Genomic DNA, 20651 nt, shown 5'->3' on the forward strand with positions numbered 1-20651 from the left:
TGGGCACAAAGATGAGTTCCAGAGATAACAAAACTGAGTTACTTCCTAGAAGCAGACAGCAGAATAGCAGCCGCCAGGGGCTGGGTTTGGAGGGTGGGGAATGGGGAGATGTTGATACAAACCTTCAGTTATAAGATGAGTAAGTTCTGGGGACCTAATATACAGCACGGCGACTATAGTTAATAAGTCTGTATTGTTTACTTGAAATTCACTAATAGAGCAGATTTTAAGTGTTCCCACCAAACATACACACACGTGGTAACTATGTGTGGTGAAGGATTTGTTAATTAACTTGACTGTGGTAATCATTACACATCAAATCATCACATTCTACCCCTTTAATATATACAATTTTTATTTGTCAATTATATCTCAGTAAAACTGGAAAAAAAAAAAAAAAGCAAAACAAAGACTTGGTTACTGCCCCCGGGGGAGCCATCCTAGTAAGTAAGGCACAGAAGGCTGCAAACTAAGGTGGAATGCTGTAAGTGATAGAATCAATATAAAGAAAGGAAACTAGACAGAACTACACAAAACCTTAAGAGGAAGAGATGACTTCTGAACCAGAAAAGGCTTCCTGGAGGAGGCAGCATCTGAACTGGCTCCTAAAGGGTAGGCTAATGTGGTTCAGGAAAGAGAAGCAATGAGCAGTGCAGGAAAGCGGCGATACAATCAGGCAAAGGAAGGGATGCTTGCGACGTGTTCTGGAACAATGCAGGGTTTAGAAATGGGAACCAAAGGAAACAGAGGAAGAGTAGGCATCACACCTGGCCTTGGGCATGGAGAGAAGGATGGGGCAAGCGAGCAAATACTGTCCTCTGGGCTCCGTGCATTTGTTGTTCTATTTAATCCTAACAACTTGTCTTGTAAGTGGGAAGACTGAGGCTAGAGGAAGTTGCGTACAGTTTCACAGCACGCAGTTCACCTCTGTATTCCCGCACTAACACTGTGGCTGGGGCCTGGCAGAGCCACCACAAACATTGCCCAAATGCAAGATAACAAACTCACAGGCCAGGCCCATCTCCTGCCTGCTGTGCCATGATGCTCTTTGGGACTTTTTTTTTTTTTTGAGACGGAGTCTTGTTCTGTCCCCAGGCTGGAGTGCAGTGGCCGGATCTCAGCTCACTGCAAGCTCCGCCTCCCGGGTTCACGCCATTCTCCTGCCTCAGCCTCCCGAGTAGCTGGGACTACAGGCGCCGCCACCTCGCCCAGCTAGTTTTTTGTATTTTTTAGTAGAGACGGGGTTTCACCGTGTAGGCCAGGATGGTCTCGATCTCCTGACCTCGTGATCCGCCCGTCTCGGCCTCCCAAAGTGCTGGGATTACAGGCTTGAGCCACCGCGCCCGACCGGGACTTTTTAAAATGGACACTGGGGGTCATTGACTATTCTGGTTTAGAGGAATCAATAACAGAGATTTGTGTTTTGAGAAGAGGATAGTAAAGGCTGGGGAAGTGCAGTGTGGGAGTTACCCAACATTGGGAGCCTGAAGAGTTTCCAGACAACGCCTACCTTTTCTCAGCATGCACTTTTTATACAGATTTTTCCAAGAAAGTACTAGAATGCCTGAAAACCTCAACTGAAATCTAAATTCCCTCCTTTGCCAAATATATTTTTATTATACAATTTAAACACAGAGACAGTATAAAATGAAAAGTTAAACTCTTTTCCTCTCTTTCAACTCATAGTTCCACTACTAACAGTATATTGTTCATTCTTCTAAAAAAAAAAAAAGAAAAAGACTTATGTACTCATAAACTTACAATATGCCTTTTTACACATGATGAGGTCAGTATTTTGTTTTTTGAGTTAATCCGTCTTGGAGATCTTTCCATATCAGTGCACAGAGAACAACCTCGTGCTAAAGCTGCAGTGTTTCATCTCAAGGAAGCGCCCTCATGTATGTAAAAGCAGCTGACCCATATTTAAGTTGAGTTTTTGTTTCGTTTATTCTTAAAAACAATGCTGTAATGAACCCTTTTGGTATCAAAATGAATTCACTTGTGGTCACTTGTATCAGCTTCTTGGATACTTTCACAGATAGGCTCTCTTGTGTAAAACATAATTTAGCAAAGTTTCCTTGTATGTTAGTAGAGTTAACAGTCACTTATCTTAGCAATGAGAGGGAACACAAATATAGCCTAAAAATAAACCTACTCACAAGATTATCTCAAGGCAAACATTTTGTAGTTCTGGAGCCTCCTGGGAAGACTCTGGGGCCAGAGTTCTTCCTGGCTTCCCACCCAAAGCCACTTATGCAGAATTCCTCATTCCACAGTGGGGCAGTCAGCACTCCTTCCCACAGGGACCCAGGATACTACTCTTCTGGCTCCACCAGTAGCTTCGGACTCCCTGGTTCCCATGCTTCAAATGACAATGAAAAGTACATGTGATCATTATCGGAATACAGAATTTTCACACTGAGGGATTAGAGATGATTTATAGTTGACAACTCACATTTCTTAGATATACCAATTACGGCCCAGAGGGGTTGAGCATCTCAGCAATATTACATACCCAGTCTCTGCACAGACCACCCCCTGCTCACCTGTCCAGAGCTTTTCCTATTACCTAGTACCAAATAATTGCTGCATCCTTTGCTTAACTATTTCAAAAAGACCATGTAAGCAAAATTTCTCTATGATATTCCTCTGGGTATAAATGATGCTTTAAATTAGAAAAAAAAAAAAAAAAAAGATTCTGACAACATATGGAGAGATAGCACAGATAGTAAGAAATTCAAAAACCTCATTTTTAGATAATTTTAACTTCTCTACCAAACCCACTACTAGAATGCCTAGCAAGTTTCAAAATTGGCACATTTAAGTTTCACCTCCCTTCTTCTTGTCCCTTATTGAGGTATTGTTAATAAGCAAATGCTAGTAACACTGCTGACTTGCTATTAGCAAGACAGGTTGCTCTCAAGTTGTCTGCAGCCCTGACAATGGATTTATAAACCTGGGGCTACTCAGGCTGTGATACTTGGAGTCATGTTTTTATGCTACAGAATTTTTTTTTTTTTTTGTAAACGAAGTCTAGCTCTGTCACCCAGGCTGGAGTGCAGCGGTGCAATCTTGGTTCACTGCAACCTCCTCATCCTGGGTTCAAGCGATTCTCCTGCCTCAGCCTCTCAAGTAGCTGGGACTAGAGGCATGCACCACCATGCCAGGCTAATTTTTGTATTTTTAGTAGAGAGGGGGTTTTGCCATGTTGGTCAAGCTGGTCTCGAACTCCTGGCCTCAAGTGATCCACCCATCTCGGCCTCCTAAAGTGCTGGGATTACAGGCGCCTGGTCTAAATCAGGGATTTTTAAAAAGCTCTGAGAAAAAATTTTTAAAAATTTTTTTTTTTTTTTTTTTTTTTTTTTTTTCGGTTGAAGAACTGTTCTACAATATTTAAGATCTCCATCCCTTAACCCCTGGATCCCAGCTCTGTTACTGGCCTCCAGCAAGCCCCTTCAAGCTGGCTGGGTGGCATAGTTCCTGCAAGAGGAACTACGGCAATATGGTTAGAAACCACCAGATTTGAATATCAGATTTTCTCTGACCTTGGGTAAAAACTTAAGCTCTTGCAGTCTGTTTTCCCATCTTTAAAATGGGGATAATAATGATAGAACTTATTTCAAACTGTCATTGAAGAATGTGGCAATGTATAGAAAGATCTTAGTACAGTGCCTGGCACATAGTAAGTGGTCAAAAACTACTGAGCCTTTACTGCCACACTTGGCACATACATGGGCCAACCAGAGGCAAAAGGCAAAGAACAGAAGAAGAACAAGTCTTCAGTATGATTTCTGCTGAACTAATAAAACAGAATAGAAACAGTTTTGTTTTGTTTTTTTAACTCAAGTACTTATTTGTCTCAAAGATTCTTAGGAGCAAAGAGTCATTTCCAGGACTGTTTCAATTGTGACCTGAAAAACTAGATCTGGGAAGAAATTCACTAGAGCAGTCAGGATCATGAGCTGCCTCCCACAGGCCCGGCCACAGAGAGAAGGGCCCAACTCTACAGCTCCTCACTTCAGGGCACTGACCAGGAACAGAAAAGGAGGGAGTAAGAGCAATTTCTCACGTCACAGGCAGCTTTTCCATATCACTGACTCTCTTACAGCAAGATCTCCTTGGTGTGACCAAGGCTAAGAGTTTCCCTTTTTCTTTATACCTGCAATAAGATATCACCTAAGCATTTACATCCATCAGGGAAGAACCACTATTCCATCACCTTTTTTAAATTAATAGAAACAGGGTCTTGCTATGTTGCCAGGCTGGTCTCAAACTCCTGGGCTCAGGGGACCCTCCCCTCAGCCTCCGGAGTAGCTGGGACTTCAGGTGTGGGCCACTATGCCTAGCCTATCACTCCTTGATCATTTTCATCATTGCTTTTGTAGAGTGAATGCTTTTAAAAGCTAAGTGTCGTACGATTGGTTTTTTCCTATTATTACATGTGATTGGGATACTCAAGAGGATGAAAGAAAAGTCGGAATGGCCCACAGGCCAGGACCTAACAGGGTGAGAGAATCAGGGCAAGAATGTCTTACTAAACTAGTGCAGGCCATGAATAAAACAGGGCAGCCCAAGGTCATTACCATATGGTGAATGCTTTGAGAAGCAAGAGATACCAAAGTTCAGAGGTCACCAACTCACCTGTCTCTAGAAGCCAGGCAGATAAATGAAATGCATGACCTACCAGGAGGAACACAACAGGGAGCAGCAGAGTCTTTGGCCAAACTGGCATAAATGCCCCGCTAAGTGAGATGGAAATTTTAAAAGCTGAACACAGTGTGTAAGTTGAGCAAAATGCATCTGAGTTAAATCTTGGCCAAGGGTCTCATTTTGTAGTGCCCTGCAAAAGGTTCTGATGGGCAAGAAATGAAGACCAAAAAGATCAGTCAAGAAAGGAAAGGGCAGGAAGGAAGAAAGGGCCTGTCTGGGCAGGTGGAATCCCCAGCACCCACTGATGCAGTGGCCAGAAAAGGAAGGTCACAGAGAGGCTGAGATCTATGTCCCACACACCAGGGGCCTGGGCTGTGAAACCCAGGAAAGAATAGATCAAGGTATAGACAAAGAAAAGGGCAAGCAGGCATGGGGACCACAGTGGCCTTACTGTGGAGTCAGATACTCTGTGAGCCAGGAGTTCCCAACATGCTAGTACTGAAAATGCAATACCACAAGAACACAGTCTGAAAACCTGACACAGGACAACCCAGAACCGATGGGTGCTGTACCCACATACCTTCTGCTCAGGGGGAGGGCCTATCTCAAGGAGCACAAAGGCAAAGCCTCACCGGATCAGAGGAAAAGAGGCAAAGGGATGGGACAGTTCCCAGCAGGCTAATAAGAACAAGAAAAAAGCCCACATCCTTCCACAGCATTTATTTCATAAGCAAGTATATTTACAAGGTCCAGCGGAGGTTACAAAGATAAAAAACCTACAGTTATTGAGAGTAAGTGGCTTATTCTGGGTCAAGAGCAGAAAGAGATTATTTGGCACCAGAGTTGACCAAGTCATACACTCAGATTTGGTAACATAACAGCTCGCTAGTTACAGTACTGAAATGCTCATACTCTGTCAATTGAATGAAATGATATATAGTTGATACTCTGAAAAGTGCTAAAAGAGTAGCTCGTATAGCGGGAAAACATTGAGATCATCATCATTAGACTTTCGCACAACAATAGTTTACATCAGAAGAAAATGGAGTGACATATTTAAAATTCTCAAGGAAAGAAAATGCGAGCCAAGGATTTTATATCAGACAACAGTGACCCTTAATTATAAAGGTCACAGACCAAGTTTTATCAAGAAATTAGGGAATATTGTTCCCATGATCCCTTCCTATTAAATCTACTAGAGAGAGAGCTTCAATCAAAATGTCTAGAGACACTGATATGAGGACAAGTGATAAGCATGATGTATACAACAACCTGTACAAATAAGACCAAATGAGTATTAAAAGGGAGATATTTTAATATATAACAATAATAAGATCTGATGATGCAGAAGTACTAAACCATTTTTTTAACGTGGGGCAGAATTAGTATGGCATATGCCAAAGAAATTATTTTTATTGTTTTCATTAATCATAGCTGGTAATGGTAGTATTAATGTCATTATTTGGAGACTACTGTGTGTGTAATATGGGGCAATCAAATAGGTAATTATATAATAGTCTATTTCCCTTGTGACCAAAAAACCAGGATTTTAAGTGCAGAAGGAAAGGAATAAAAATGTAATATATAAGAGGTTAGACAGAAACCCTATAGTCTTGAATTTGAATTGGAAATAGCATTATGAACTCACAAAGTATTTTATCTTTATATGAGTATTTATGTTTGCGTGTGTGTGTGTGTGTATGTGTGTGTTTCCCAGCTCTGACCAATGAAAGGCCTATACTAACCATTCCAGTGAATGAGGATTCCCAGTGTCTGGATTATAGTCTTGAAATAAAATTTCTTACTAAAAAAAACCCAGGGTTTCTTGGGAAAATGGTTGACTCCAGGTATAGGCAAGAAATGTACAAGACAAGCATGGACCACCTTAACAAATCAAACAGCAGAAAACTAACAAGAATACTAAGGTCAGGTCAGGAGGACTTAGGGGCCAACTGAAGAGGCTCCCATTCGTCAAAGATCGGACAATTTGAGTCTCAGTAAAAACTAAAATTTCAATGGAATAAAACCTATAAAATAGATTTAATTCCATGAGCTTATAACAATTAAAAAAAAAAACCTAATCAGTGATCTTCTGAGAATGACATGAAATCAATTCTTGAAAACTGAGTAAATCAAAGGAAAGAATCAAGCATTCATCATCCCTTTCCTATGTGAATTGTACCACTGGGCAATCAAATAACAGATTGAAAAGGCATCTATCCTTATAAAATTATTCCAGCTAATAAATAAAATCCAAATGATAGAATATCCCCATTCTGCAATTGCCCCACTGAATTAACAGATTTAGACACTGAGGATCAACAGCTGCTAGCATCAAAAGAGTAGAAAAACCAGACCCCATGTGTCTCCCAGTGAAAGAATACACCATCATCTGTAATCTTGCCAAAGGGATCAGACCTGAATCTGATCAAGAGTCTGGATCCAGATACAGAAAACAGAGGGCAAAGTAGTAAGTTAAACTGCACCATGAGTGTGCATCTTGCTTGTTATCAACACTGTGGGAAACTCTACAGATTAAACAGCCCAGGTCCTGCAACAAATAAAAAAAAAAAAATTAAAGGAAGGAGACTCCGGTAGAGGGATCTGTAGATTAAAAGAGACTTAAAATACATCTTTTTTTTTTTTTCTTTACCGGTAAGACTAAACTCAGTGGGTCAGGCTGCTCATCTGGGTAATAAAACCATAAAGAGATGCAATGAAGTAATTACTATAAAAGTCAGAATGGCATTTACCTTTGGAGGAACAGAGGGAAATGTGATCAGGATGGGATGTAAGATTTTGGTCCCTTTGGCAAAGTTCTATTTCTTGACCTAAATGCTAGTGATATATATGAGTGTTTGCTTTGTAATAATTCACTAAGTTATGTACATTTGCTTTGTGTGGCTTTTTGATATTTATGTTTTATTTTACAATAAAAGTACAAAAAAAGCATTAAGAAAATCTAGGCATATCTGCACAGTAGCCAACTGACGGAAAAAGCTGCAAGGTGTCTCTCAGTGCTAAGTGGAAAGTGCAGGGACCCAGCAATAAATCAGACAGGAACCAGCATCTTATGAACTCTGTTTCAATGAACTTTTCACTTTGAAGGTAAATAACTGAATCTACATTGTTTAATTAAAATTTGCCCTTATAACACTTCAAATTATTTTAAAAAGTGTGTAACAAATGATATGCTCCAAAATACCTCAAGAGCAATCTGAATTCAATATGACTTCTTCGAGTTGGGTGTGGTGGCATGGACCTTTGTAGTCTCACAGCTACACAAAAGGCTGAGGCAAGAGAATTGCTTGAGGCCAAGAGTTTGAGGTTGTAGTGTGCTAGGATTGCACCTGTGAATAGCCACTGCACTCTAGCCTGGGCAACGGAGTAAGACCCCATCTCTAAAAAAAACACATATAACAAATAAATAAAATAAAATAAAAAAATAACCTCTTAGATACCTACCAGAATTGCAATGAACAGCTGGGCATTGGGTTCTCACAAATATAAGATGACACATCTCACACTCCATGAGATGTGGTGTGACCAGCTCTGCACACCCCATGGTTCATCCTTCTACTATTTTGTTGTTGAATGAAACATGGAGACAAGCTTTGTAGCAGAACCAGGCTGGTTGGAAAGGTAACAGCCTTTGAGAGTTCACAGAAAAGGAGGGTGTTTGTGGCACTATTATTGAAGGGTAACACCCTATAGCACAAGTATGGGAGGGGAGAGCTATGCCACCAGAGTGTAAATCCCAGCATGGCCAGGCACTCACAGCATGTTACTTAACCTCCTTAAGCCTCAATTCCTTATCTGTAAATAAAGATTAACAATAGTATCTTTCTCACAGATCCCTTCTGAAGATGAAATTAAATAATGTGTATAAAGTACTCGGCACAGTACCTGCTGGCCCACCCTAAGTACTCAATAAGTGTTTGCCATGATTACTGGGATGATAAACATTTCCGGAAAATTAAGGAACTCTCTATATGATGGATACCTTTCTGGTTGGAATGCAGGATGCTTTCTCCAAAGTAAGTAGTGCTATTTTATAAACCTATGATCTTTAACATTAAAAAATCACTGCTTCAAGATACTTCCAGTCAGTTTTAAAATGAAAAGAATAAGAAAAGTCACAGCTACTAGTAATTAAGTATATGTGATTTTCAACAACTTCCATATCATTATTTCGTTTTCTCCTCCCAACTACCATCATGGGTGGTTAGTTTTAACTCCAATGAAACCTGGGATTATTAGTATCAGGAATACTGATGGCTGTAACTGGCCTCTAGGGAATGGGAGCCCAGGGTTAGTATAGGTGCTTCTTGTCCACCCTGTAACCATGCCCCTTCCCTTCTTCTATGGGCACAGCCAACCTCCCACAATAGAGGTTCTCCCTCAATGCCCAATACTCACTTTTACAGCTTCCCTTAAGGCTATGACTCAGTTCTGGCCAATGAGACCTAAGGAGGCTTTAGGAAAGATTTTATCCTGGACGAAAAGGGATAAACACTACAGGAGAACCAATTTATTGCTGCCCTCTGTGTCCACCCTTCACACACACACACACACACACACACACACACACACACACACACATCTTCCTGTCTTAAAAAGAGGTTGGCAGGAACCTGTGATACCTGTTGCTGAGAAAGCTATTTCCTGCCCACAAAGTGGCAAGTCTGCAGATAAAAATGTAACACGCTAAGGATGAGAATAGATAGAACCGATCCCTGATGACACTGTTTAGCCAAGGATCCAATCCTGAATCTACCCAATCCCAGATTGCCCTTCATATAAGATAATTTAATGTCTTTACTATCAAATCACTGTTCATTGGCATTCGCTTAACTGCAGCCTAAAGCATCCTGATTGTAATGATCTGAATTGCGTCCCTCCTGCTATGGCTTTGAAGGTGTATGTCCCCTCAAAATTCACATGTTGAAATCTAAACCCCAAGGTGGTGGTATTAAGAGGTGGTTAGAAGTGATTAAGTCATAAAGGCCTCACCATTATGAGTGGATTAGTGCTCTTACAAAAGAGGCTGAAAGGATTACCCCAGTGCCTTTTGCCCCTCCACCTCCCATCTCATCTGCCATGTGAGGACACAGCAAAAAAGCACCATCTTAGAGGCCCAGAGCTGCCCTCACCAGACACTGAATCTGTGGGTGCCTTGATCTTGAATCCCCCAGCCTCCAGAACTGTGGAAAATAAATTTCTGTTATTTACAAATTACCCAGTCTCAGATATTTCGTTACAGCAGTACAAACAGACTAAGAAATACCAAAAAGTTCATATGCTGAAGCCTTAACTCCTAATATCTCAGAAAGCAAATGCATTTGGAAACAGCATTTTTAAAGAGGTGACTCAGTTAAAATAGTCTTACGGTGGGCCCCAATCCAATTTGATTGGTGTCCTTGTAAGAGGAGAGCTGGACACACAGACACCAGGTGTGCTCACACACAACAAGCTGAGAATCTGTGGCCAGCAGATGTGAGCTAAAATATTAAAAATTTTTACTCTTCAGCCTGAAAGACAAAAAAAAAATCCCTGATAGAAACTTGAGTGTACACTAAAAAATCAAAAGCCCCAACCACAGTAAGTGGGTATTTTTCTTCTGTTTTAATTTCTTCAAAAGATCATTGTTTAAAGAAAAAAATAACTATAATTTGTGGGGATTATACATATATATAGAAATAAACCATATGACAATCACAACACAAATGTGTGGTCTCCTCAGTAGGCCCCCGTATCTATGGTCTCGGTTTCCACAGTTGCAGTGTGATCATAGAGCATGCAGTCTGAAAATAGGTGAGTGCAGTATACAAGATATTTTGAGAGCAAGTGAAGAGAGAAGGACCACATTTACATAACTATTATTACAATATATTGTTATACTTGTTCTATTTTATTATTTGGTATTACGGTTAATCTGTTACTGTGCCTAATTTAAAAATTAAATTTTATCATAGGTACACATATATAGGAAAAAGTATAGCTTATATAGGGTTCAGAACTACGTGCAGTTTCAGGCATAGACTGGAGGTCTTGAAATGATCCTCCCTGTGTAAAGGGGAACAACTAATATCCTTTATAAAGGCAGTTGTTACAGACTGAAATATAACCCCCAAATTCATATACTGAAACTCTAATCTCCCTTATGGCTATATTTGGAGACAGCCTCTAATAAAGAATCAAGGTTAAATGAGATCATAAGGGTGAGACCCTAATCTAATGTGACTGATACCCTATGAAGAGGGAGAGACACCAGGGATGTGCACAGAGAAATGTTCTTGTGAGAATACCGCAGAAACATGGCCATCTGAAAGGCAAGGAGGGAGGCCTCAGGTAAACCAAACCTGTTGACATCTTGATCTTGAACTTCCAGTCTCCAGAACTGTGAGAATATAAATTTCTGTTGTTTAAGCCACCAGTCTGTGGTATTTTGTTATGGCAGCCCTTGCAAACTAATACACTTACATGGTACACTATCATCACTAAAGGCAACCATAAAAAAACAGAACTTTCAGGCCAGGTGCAGTGGCTCACGCCTGTAATCCCAACACTTTGGGAGGCCAAGGCAGGTGGATCACTTGAGGTCAGGAGTTCGAGACCAGCCTGGCCAACATGGTGAAACCCTGTCTCTACTAAAAATACAAAAATTAGCCAGGCGTGATGGTGTGTGCCTATAATCCCAGCTACTCGGGAGGCTGAGGTAGGAGCATCGCTTGAACCCGGGAGGTAGAGGTTGCAGTGAGCTGAGTTTGCACCACTGCACTTCAGCCTGGGAGACAGAGCAAGACTCCATCTCAAAAAAAAAAAAAAAGAGAGAGAGAGAGAGAAAGAAAGCAGAACTTACGAAAAGACTGATTAAAGGGTAAAATTAAGTGTGGATATGCTTATAGGACTTGGGTGGTTAATCCTCTGCCCCTGCCACCTGTCTCCACAAGTCACTGCCCAACCTCCTCTATCTGCCTCATTTCCCTAATGGTGAGGCTGGAAGGTCCTGGTGTGCTCAACTCCAGGGCAGCAAACTGGGGGATGGCTGACTACAGAGGAAGGCAGAGGCCAGACCTGAATTAGTCAGTTTCATACCTGTCATTCTCTGTTCAAATATTTAAATCTGGAGGGAAAAAAAAGAGCTGTGATTCTTCTAAAATTAGTACTATGTATCATCAGTAGCAGACCTTTATTATTCATAATTTCCATGGCCCCTGTAAGAATAAATTAAAAACTGACTAAAATTCAGAAATAGAGAAGTCTCAAGTACTGGCAAAACCCAAAATGCAAAAGCAGAGGGAGGAAGTTACAGAATATGGCTTCAAAGAAAAAAAATGGTCTGTTTTTCATTTGCTCATTTTCTACCATTATAAAATGAGGGGGACACTCTGAGAACAGAATAGATTCCTGGAGGTACCAGGACCTCAGGATAGGGAACAGGCCTGGGGTAGGGGAAACAGTCCGCTTGGAAACTCTGAGTCCTGAGTTGGGTCTGGGCTCTTCCAAACATGTGCCGCTGTTGAAATAAGGGCGCCCATCCCAGTTCAGTATCTACAAACCACCTGAGTTATCCTTAAGGCAGCCGCCATACTGGATTTATGATGTCAGCGTTGTCAGTGACTCAAAGTCTAGATTTTCAACTAATGAACATTGGGCAGACTCTCCAATGTCTCTGTTTCATGGCCTTCAATTCCTGGATCTATTTGTGGGACACCACTAATTGTTTTGGCTGTTATTTTTTGTTCTTGACTTGGTTGCTTGTCAATATTTTGCCAGCCAGTGAAGACCTATAAAAACAACTTTGTTATTTCTTAAGATGGGTACACAGGTGTCCATTTTATATGTTGTGTTCATTTTAATCTTTAAACTTTAAAGTCATTCTGTACTTTCAAGAGCTCTTTCCACTGCCAAAAAAAATAATAATAATTTAAAAAAAAAATCCCTACAGCTAGCTGCTGCTTGAATAAGCTTCTTTCTAGAACAAGACAGGAAAATGAGTCACATAAGTATCCCAAGCTAGGGGCTCTCAATTTGCATCAAGCTTCACTGGTGATTCTGACTTACAGTCAGGTTCAGAGCTATAGTCCCAGATGAGCTCTCAAATATAGCACACTGGATAAGTTCAAAGTTTCATTTGGTGTATCACTTTTGTGGCTGCCCAGAAAATGATGTCCTCAAACTACCCCACCTGGGCAGAGCTTCCCTGCCAGGGAGGTGATAAGCACCACAGGTACACAGGGCAGGGAATCCTTGCTTCTTCAGGAGGCTCCCTATTTACACTGGGTCTCTTACCCTGGCAAGTAATAGCAGCTGTTCTTCAGGCACTATCAGTCATTCCAGGTCATAAATGCGGAGGAGCAAAGTGGCTACGTGTGTGCAAACAGAGGCCATCACCGGATGTTGGGAAGGCCTGAGCTCATTCACCTCTTCCAGGTATACTTCCTGAGTCACTAGCAGCCTAATTCTGCCTCAAGACAAAAGGAATTCCATCACTAAGTGAGGACTGCTCTGCCTTTCAAGAGTAGTCAAACAGGATTTAACCAAACACCTGCCATTTTCCAGAAAACAATCTCAACCCTTTAAAGAGTGAAGAAGGAAAAATAAGAGAGTAGTTTCCTGAGCACTGAATGATGGAATGAGGTACTGCACTTACTTCCCAAAGATTTACGTGACCAAAGTTTGTTCTGTAACTTTCACTCTGGCACCAACACTGTCCATGCATTTTGTTCTCAGAAGATCCTGGCATTTCTTTTCGTGTCTGCATGGGTGTGAGGGTCTGAACACAGTCAGATGAGCGCTCAGGACAGGAAAGGATGAGTGCAGTTAGGCCTACATGGCACACACCACAGTCTCCGTCTCCCCTATTTTTGTTGACAGTCATGTTGTAAAAACAAACAAAAAAACAAAACAAACCTCATTTTGTTAAACAAATGATAAATAAGAGTAATAAATAAGAGTTGGGAATGAGGAAGGCTTGAGCTAAATGAATTTGGTTTGAAGCCAGGCTTAAAGAGGGTATTGACTGAGTGGGCTGTTGCTTACTTTTTGGCTCCTTTAAAATATCCAAGAGTCACTGTGTGCCTTGCTGATTACTGTGTTCCCAAAAGACCTTGCCCTGGTGCCTAATCCTGCAGATGTGGTCCCTGTCCTGGGCGTCCCGGAACTCACGCAACTTCCCCTGAAGACATGCCAGCCCGATTCCCTTTGCAACACCAAGGGCAGCTGTCTGTCTTAGATAATCTAGTTTCATTCACTACCTGTTTTAAACATGGGAGTTGTGAAAGGCCAACCCACTGCTCACAATTTAACTGTAATCGGTCTTTTGAAAGCTTCCCTCATGCAGAGAAGCTTAATGGGTTCTATGGCTCTTCTTCGTTCTCAGGCACATAAAACTCGAATGCCCCGCTTTGGCTCACTTATCTTTGGCAGCAGCGGCAACATTTCCCTTATATAATCATGTGACCCTGCAGCTGGCAATCATTGAAGTTGTGCTACATTCACCCCATTCTCTGGGCTCCTCTGGCATCGTTAAAGGAAAAAAGAATTCATGCTAAAATCACATATGACACAAGTTACTACTTTCCCTCTCTACTCCACTGTGGCTCAGTACTAAGGCTTACTGGAATGAGACCTATTTAGCCAATCTAACCAAGTCCTCCACTTAATAGGTGCCTTCTGCACACTGACACAGCAGAGGAACATCTGCTTTAATCTGCACAACAATCCTACAATGTAAATACTATCCCCAGTTTTTACTCCGGTGAAGAAACAGGCTCAGAGAGCAAAGTAGATTGTCCAAAGCCACACAGCCAGCAGGGGCGGAGGCATGAGGTGCTGATTCCACCAAGTCATTTGAACCAACTACTTCTTGACTAAAGTCATCTTTATTCCCGATGTTTAAGGAAACTACGAGTGGAATTTTGAACTTAATTTCATTATCTGTTATTAAAGAAACTAACCCAGAGGTGTTCACAAGTTAACCTGGAGTCTCATTCCTGTGACCACCTCCCCGCAACCCTTGTTTTTTGTTTTTAGTGGAAAAGATCTGTACACCTACCCCCCAGTCGCCTTGACAGAAACATCACCATGTTGCTTTTTAATCCCCCCTTGTCCTATACGGAAAAGGGCAAGCCTCGGAAAACAACCTTTCTGGCACACACCCAGCTTTGCAGCCGGTTCTGAACCTCAGCTACCTTGGTTCTGAACCATAAACACTTGCTTCCAGAGATAAAGCAACTGCTCTCTAAAAGGATGGGCTGGGTATGATTTGATTATTGCTGAGCCTGTGACATTTTCAAACAATTCTCAGGTAACTTCTGTCTGATGTAAAACAAAATCCTATGGAATCAGGTTTGCTTCGGTAATACCACTGGTTATTTGAAACAGATGTTGGAAGAAATGTGCTTCTTTGAATTTCTTATTGTTGAGAAAGACAAATATTTTGAGTATCATTCTACTGTCCTGACTAAGGAAGTCCCTTTACTTTCCTTGGTGAAACACAAGAGACTTCCAAACCCATTTTTGCCATTAGCAACTTACCTTCGGGGACTCCTTCTTATCAACAGGCATCTTTACGCGAGTTACCTGCCTTCTCAAATCCCAAGGCTTTCATGTAAACATGAGAAGGGTGTGCTGTACCAGGCACAGAGCAGGAGCTCAATAAATGCCTGCTGTGTAAATGAATGGTGCTCTCCTCCTGCAAGCCGGACTAAGGAGGTGGACACCTCCAAAGTTGAGGAACAGCAACCATAGGGTACAAGGCCACAGACCAGGTGGTTTCCAAGATGCCCCTTGGCTCTGCCATTCTAGAATTATCTACCCTCCACTTGTAGCTCATTTCCTCCTCTTCAGGCCAAAATGTAGGCTAAAAATGAACTGACCTCCTTTACATTTTGCAACATGGTTCTCTGTCTCTGTTTTTGTTTTTTACCCTCTACAAATCACTCATTTTCAGCTACTGGGCAGCACAACTGAAGTATAAAAACTCAGAAACTGCAGTGGGCTCAGACTCCGGGGCCAGTCATCGAAACCAGAGACAAGAGTATGGGAAGAAAATTCTTAGCCACAGGGAAACATAAACATTGGGTGTTACGAGGGCCTTTTCAGTGTTTGTTGAGTTCTTATTGTGTGCATTTGGTATTAAATGCAGGATGCGGGCAGTATGAGGACGGGTGAGCTGATAAAAGTTAATCTGGCACCACACAATTCCTTCCCTTAACTTCTGTATCAGAGGCAGAGATCCCTGAGAATGCCAAAGCAGAGGAAATTGTCCACTTTGTTATCCAGGTTGGCCCCTGTGCATGTAGCCATTGCCAAAGTCAATGCCCCTGGCACTGGGATTGTACTAATAGCCCCTATGTGAAAAAGCAGGTGGCCCTTATTTATCATCACTGTTTCTCCCCTGTCTCCTGGAGGTTATCTCATGTTCAGCCTCTTCACTTACTATCAGGCATAAATGGAAGGGGTGGGGAATGGACCGTTCTACATGATGTAGAGCAAAGCTCAATTCTGAGAACGAATGAAATCTCCAGGAAGGGTGTTACTACCACACTGGGCTATCTCCCGCAGAAGAGGATTAACTGGATCAATTAAATATGAGACCTCTGCAGTGCCTGGCACTGCAGCAGACTCAACTTTAAAGATGACCTCTGGGAAGTTCTCCAAGCCATAAGTCACGTAGAAATTCACTCCTCCTCCAACTCAGCATTTCCTAATTAGTACTGTTTGGATGCAATCATTCCTCTCCACACACCCTTTCCTCCATTTCGACAGAATGAGAATTGCAAAGAACTGGCCTCATAAAATATCTGTTCCTGGCCTCTGCCGTGTGTTCACCCCCAGGTTTCTGCTGTTCTGTTTAGGATCCCAGGACAGCCTGTCCTCACAACAGCTCAACACATACATAACGACTATGTCTAGCAATGTAGTCTGAAATAGAAAATCAAGAGACAACAAACATGAGATTTCTCAACTCACACCAACTTTTCTTGGTGAGTTTAAACACACTGGAACAAAAGGCACACAGAGTAAAAGTTGCCCTTAAAGAAAATGTTTAAAAGGCCCATTTGTGCAGGATCACTGTGCTTTTGGTAGAACCTTGTTTTATTCATTGATTTATTAATGATTCTTAAATCATCACATAATATAGACTAATATAATGGTTTATAAAGTCTACATATGTCAATCCAAAGAGCTTAATACAACACATTCAATATCTAAGGGATTCATATTTTACAGAGGAGTAGGTGGTAGTCTACTTCCCTAAACTTTATTTACTCAGATTACAAGTAAAAACTCAAAAGATTAGGCCGGGCGCGGTGGCTCAAGCCTGTAATCCCAGCACTTTGGGAGGCCGAGATGGGCGGATCACGAGGTCAGGAGATCGAGACCATCCTGGCTAACACGGTGAAACCCCGTCTCTACTAAAAATACAAAAACTAGCCGGGCGAGGTGGCGGGCGCCTGTAGTCCCAGCTACTCGGGAGGCTGAGGCAGGAGAATGGCGTAAACCCGGGAGGCGGAGCTTGCAGTGAGCTGAGATCCCGCCACTGCACTCCAGTCCCGGCGACAGAGTGAGATTCCGCCTCAAAAAAAAAAAAAAAAAAAAAAAACCTCAAAAGATGGGCAGTGAATGGGGGAGGCAATTAAATGTGTATGGAGGAGAAAAGGCATCCAAAAATCCACAAAAAAGCAAATTGTGTTATTAGTTAGAATATTAACAATTACTTAAGGGCCCCTGTAGTCCCAGTTACTCAGGAGGCTGAGGCAGGAGGATCGCTTGAGCCCAGGAGTTCAAGACAAGCTCGGGCAACATAGCGAGATCTTATCTCTAAAAACAACAACAATAGCTTGCTGACTTAACTCCTCATGACAGATCTAATTAGACAGTGGCAATAAATGTGTCTAAGTGTTTAATTAAATGTGATAATTATTTATTTCCTTAAAGAGAGATGGAGTCATATGTTTACACTGCAAAGCATAATGTTTCCTTAGTTAAAACAGTGTGGAAACACTTCTGTGTAACACAGGATTCAAACCAGGATAAAAATATCGGCTGCGATAAGCAGCACTTAACAGTGATTTATCAACTCTTACCTTTCATATGCCAATGCACAATGGCTTCTTAAAGCCTACCCTTTTTGGTTATTTCCTTTGGCCACACAGCTTTGTTATCCTTACCCTCAACGAGTAGTTTCTAATTAGAATGTGATTTGAGCATCTCTTAATGGATTATTATCAAGGAAGTAGGAGAATATCCTACTTTCATAGCAAGAAAGTAGCAAGAATAGACTGAAATGTAGAAGAACTCAGAGCAACTATTAAAATTAGATAGGACCCCAGCAACCAGGCAATCACTTTATAGATGAAGAAACCATTTGTATAATGCTGCTGTTATGATAGTAAAGCTTCCAATTAATTTTTTAAACGTAGAAATATGTCCTGCACTAAGGGAGTACTGACCCCCCACCTCCCCCTACAAAAATAATTATGTAGGGATAGAATTATCAGTCTTAAGCAATCCAAGGATTTTCTTGTTTCAACACTGGGCACTGAACTACTGTTTGATTCCTTCCATGATTCCTCTAGGGATACTGCTCTTTCTACATAGCGCTTCTGTGTTTTAGAAAATCTGTTGGTTTAGGAATACAGTGTCACTGAAGCAATAAACATATTCAAGGTGCCTACGCCTGTTGGGTCAGCCTGGTCTTGAACGTGCCTATCAGTCGCCCGGAGTCCGAGGAGCCTGGGCGCTCATCAGGTATCTTTGAAGCAGGTGCTGAGGGCTGCAGTGCCACATGTGCAGTCATGTACACACACACACACACACACACACACACACACACACACACACACACACTTTCTTCCTCAAAGGAAGTCTCCATCGAATGATCTCAAAGCAGGGCTCTGGTCTCTGCCAGTTTTACAATGCAAGGTTGGATTACAATCTCAGGCCAGCATCTCAGTCTGCAATCTGGGGCACCCTGATAACCCGGGCAGTGCTTTCGCCAGCATGTGCGGTTACAAGAGGACGTGACAAATAGCGGGAGCCGAGTTACAAAGCGAGGGAAGGAATGAGGCTCAGAGCAGGAGGTGGTGAAGAGGTCGCCCTGAATAGGTAAGGGTTCCTAGCAAGGGGTCTTGGATCCTCAGTGCGGCACTGGAACTGAGTAAAATTACGGGGAGTTTCCGAGGCTGTGCGCTCCTGCACACACTCGTACGCACACCCACCTACACAAGTTGTTCAAACGCACCCACTCACGCTCACTCACACTCGCTTCAGAAACTCTCTGAGCCGGAGGCGCGCCCCGAGAACAGCCCGCAGCCCGGCGGCCGGAGAGGCGCTCGGGGGTGTGCGCGGGACCGGAGCGCCCAGGAGCCACTTACTCGGAGGACTGGCGCGGCGGCGCCGGGACGCTGAGGCGCGAGCTGGGCTGTTTGGCGGCGCCGAGTTCTCTACTTGTTCGGTGGCTCGCGGGCTCCCGCGGACCTTAGCCAAGCGCGGGTTAGAGCCGGCGGGAGAAAAGGAGCCAGGAGCCAGGGGCGGAACTTGCAGGAGGGTCCAGGGGTGTGGCGGGCAGGCCAGGGAGGAGCCGGGAGGTCGGGGGCGGAGCGTGCAGGAAAGGAGGAGCCCAGCGGCTGGGGCGGGGCGGAGTGGGAGAGGAGGAGCCAGGGGTCGGGACCGGAGGGTTGAGGACGGCAGGGGTCGGGACAGCAGGAGTGGGGACAGCAGGGGTCGGGAGTGGCCCAGGCGCAGGAGAGCGCGGAGAAGGGCTGGGCGGCGGCCTGGGAGCCGGACTCGGACCGCGAGACCCAGACCGCTGGGGCGCTGGAGAACAGCACCCGCTTGGGAGATATGCAGAGGATACGCTATTCCTGAGCCCCTCAGTTTCTTCCGTTGTAAAAATGAGACGCCAACCCTGTAGTGTGTTGAGATGGTAAAATGGGGCCATACACATTTGCATTGTGCCTTGCACTTAAGAACGCGTGGATGTTAGTGTCTGCTGCCATCGTTATTGACGACTACGATGATGATCCGTGAAAGCCCCTAAATTCCGCCTGCTCTTTTGCTGTTCATTTTCTGCTGGCCTTAAGTCTACCCGACGATAGCTGACGCACTCCTGATTCCTGGTTTACATTGGCGGGCAATGCAGAGCTTCCTCTTGGAGTTAAAGACTCATTGGCTCCTGGAAAGCCCTGGCTCTCTGCCGCCCCTGTGCGGACTTAGCTGTGACTGTCCTTGCCTGGGGAGCCGAAGGCTTGCCCTTCTCAGGGGCCACCCGTGACCGCCAGGACGGAGTAGAATCTTACTGTGTAAGTCCAAATTTTAAGGAAAATGAGTCCCGTGATGAGTTTCCTCATGCTTCGGCCATGCGTGGACCAGTCAGCTTCCCTTGTCCTCTTCTTCAGAGTCACTTTGCAGGAGCTGCTGAAGCTGCTCGGATCCACATACAGCTCCCAGCCTACTGATGTTTAAGGATGGTCTCGGAGGTTGGGCTGGCTAGAATAAACTGAGTGCAATACTTCTACGTAGTTATGTTTAACTGGGCTCTCTGATACCAGGAGCAAGGTGGCGGGGTTTAGGGTGTTGCAAATTTCAGTGGTTATGCAGGGATTTTCACAGAGCAAGCTTTGGTATCTAATTAGTCTAGCATTCATGAGCTAATGGTGTCCTTTGATATTTATTAAAATTATCACAGCATGGGGGGACTTTATGTTTAGTTTTTACCTAAGAGTTAGCTTATCTGCTTCTTGTGCTAACAGGGCCATTGCTGCCAGGGTCCTTGGACATGGGGGCCAGCCTTTGGAAACCCCTAGTTGTTTTGAGAGATAGACCACTGGCCTTGGCCAGGGCTCTACAGTCTGGGTTAAAACTCCAACTGCCATTTTTTTTTTTCTTTTTGACACATAGAGTGTAAAGAGTTTTGTCAGGTCAGGTAGCCTCAGGGCTGGGGCCGATGTGAGTTTTTCTTTTTAACTCATGAAAAGCTCGTTGCTGTT

At 43.2% G+C, this 20651-nt stretch overlaps 1 protein-coding gene across 1 annotated transcript in view; it reads right to left on the reverse strand.

Moving 5' to 3' along the window:
• The window catches only part of TNFAIP8 (TNF alpha induced protein 8), a 127380-nt gene extending 108133 nt beyond the window's left edge, over positions 1-19247 (reverse strand). Inside the window, exon 1 of the mRNA XM_017872340.1 lies at positions 19038-19247. Coding sequence (XP_017727829.1) covers position 19038 — 1 coding nt within the window. The 5' untranslated portion in view covers positions 19039-19247. The remainder of the gene's footprint in view (positions 1-19037) is intronic.
• Positions 19248-20651: the final 1404 nt, after the last annotated feature.

The sequence above is a fragment of the Rhinopithecus bieti genome, unplaced genomic scaffold, assembly GCF_001698545.2.
Source record: "Rhinopithecus bieti isolate Rb0 unplaced genomic scaffold, ASM169854v2 scaffold_6439, whole genome shotgun sequence".
NCBI classification, from domain to species: domain Eukaryota; kingdom Metazoa; phylum Chordata; class Mammalia; order Primates; family Cercopithecidae; genus Rhinopithecus; species Rhinopithecus bieti.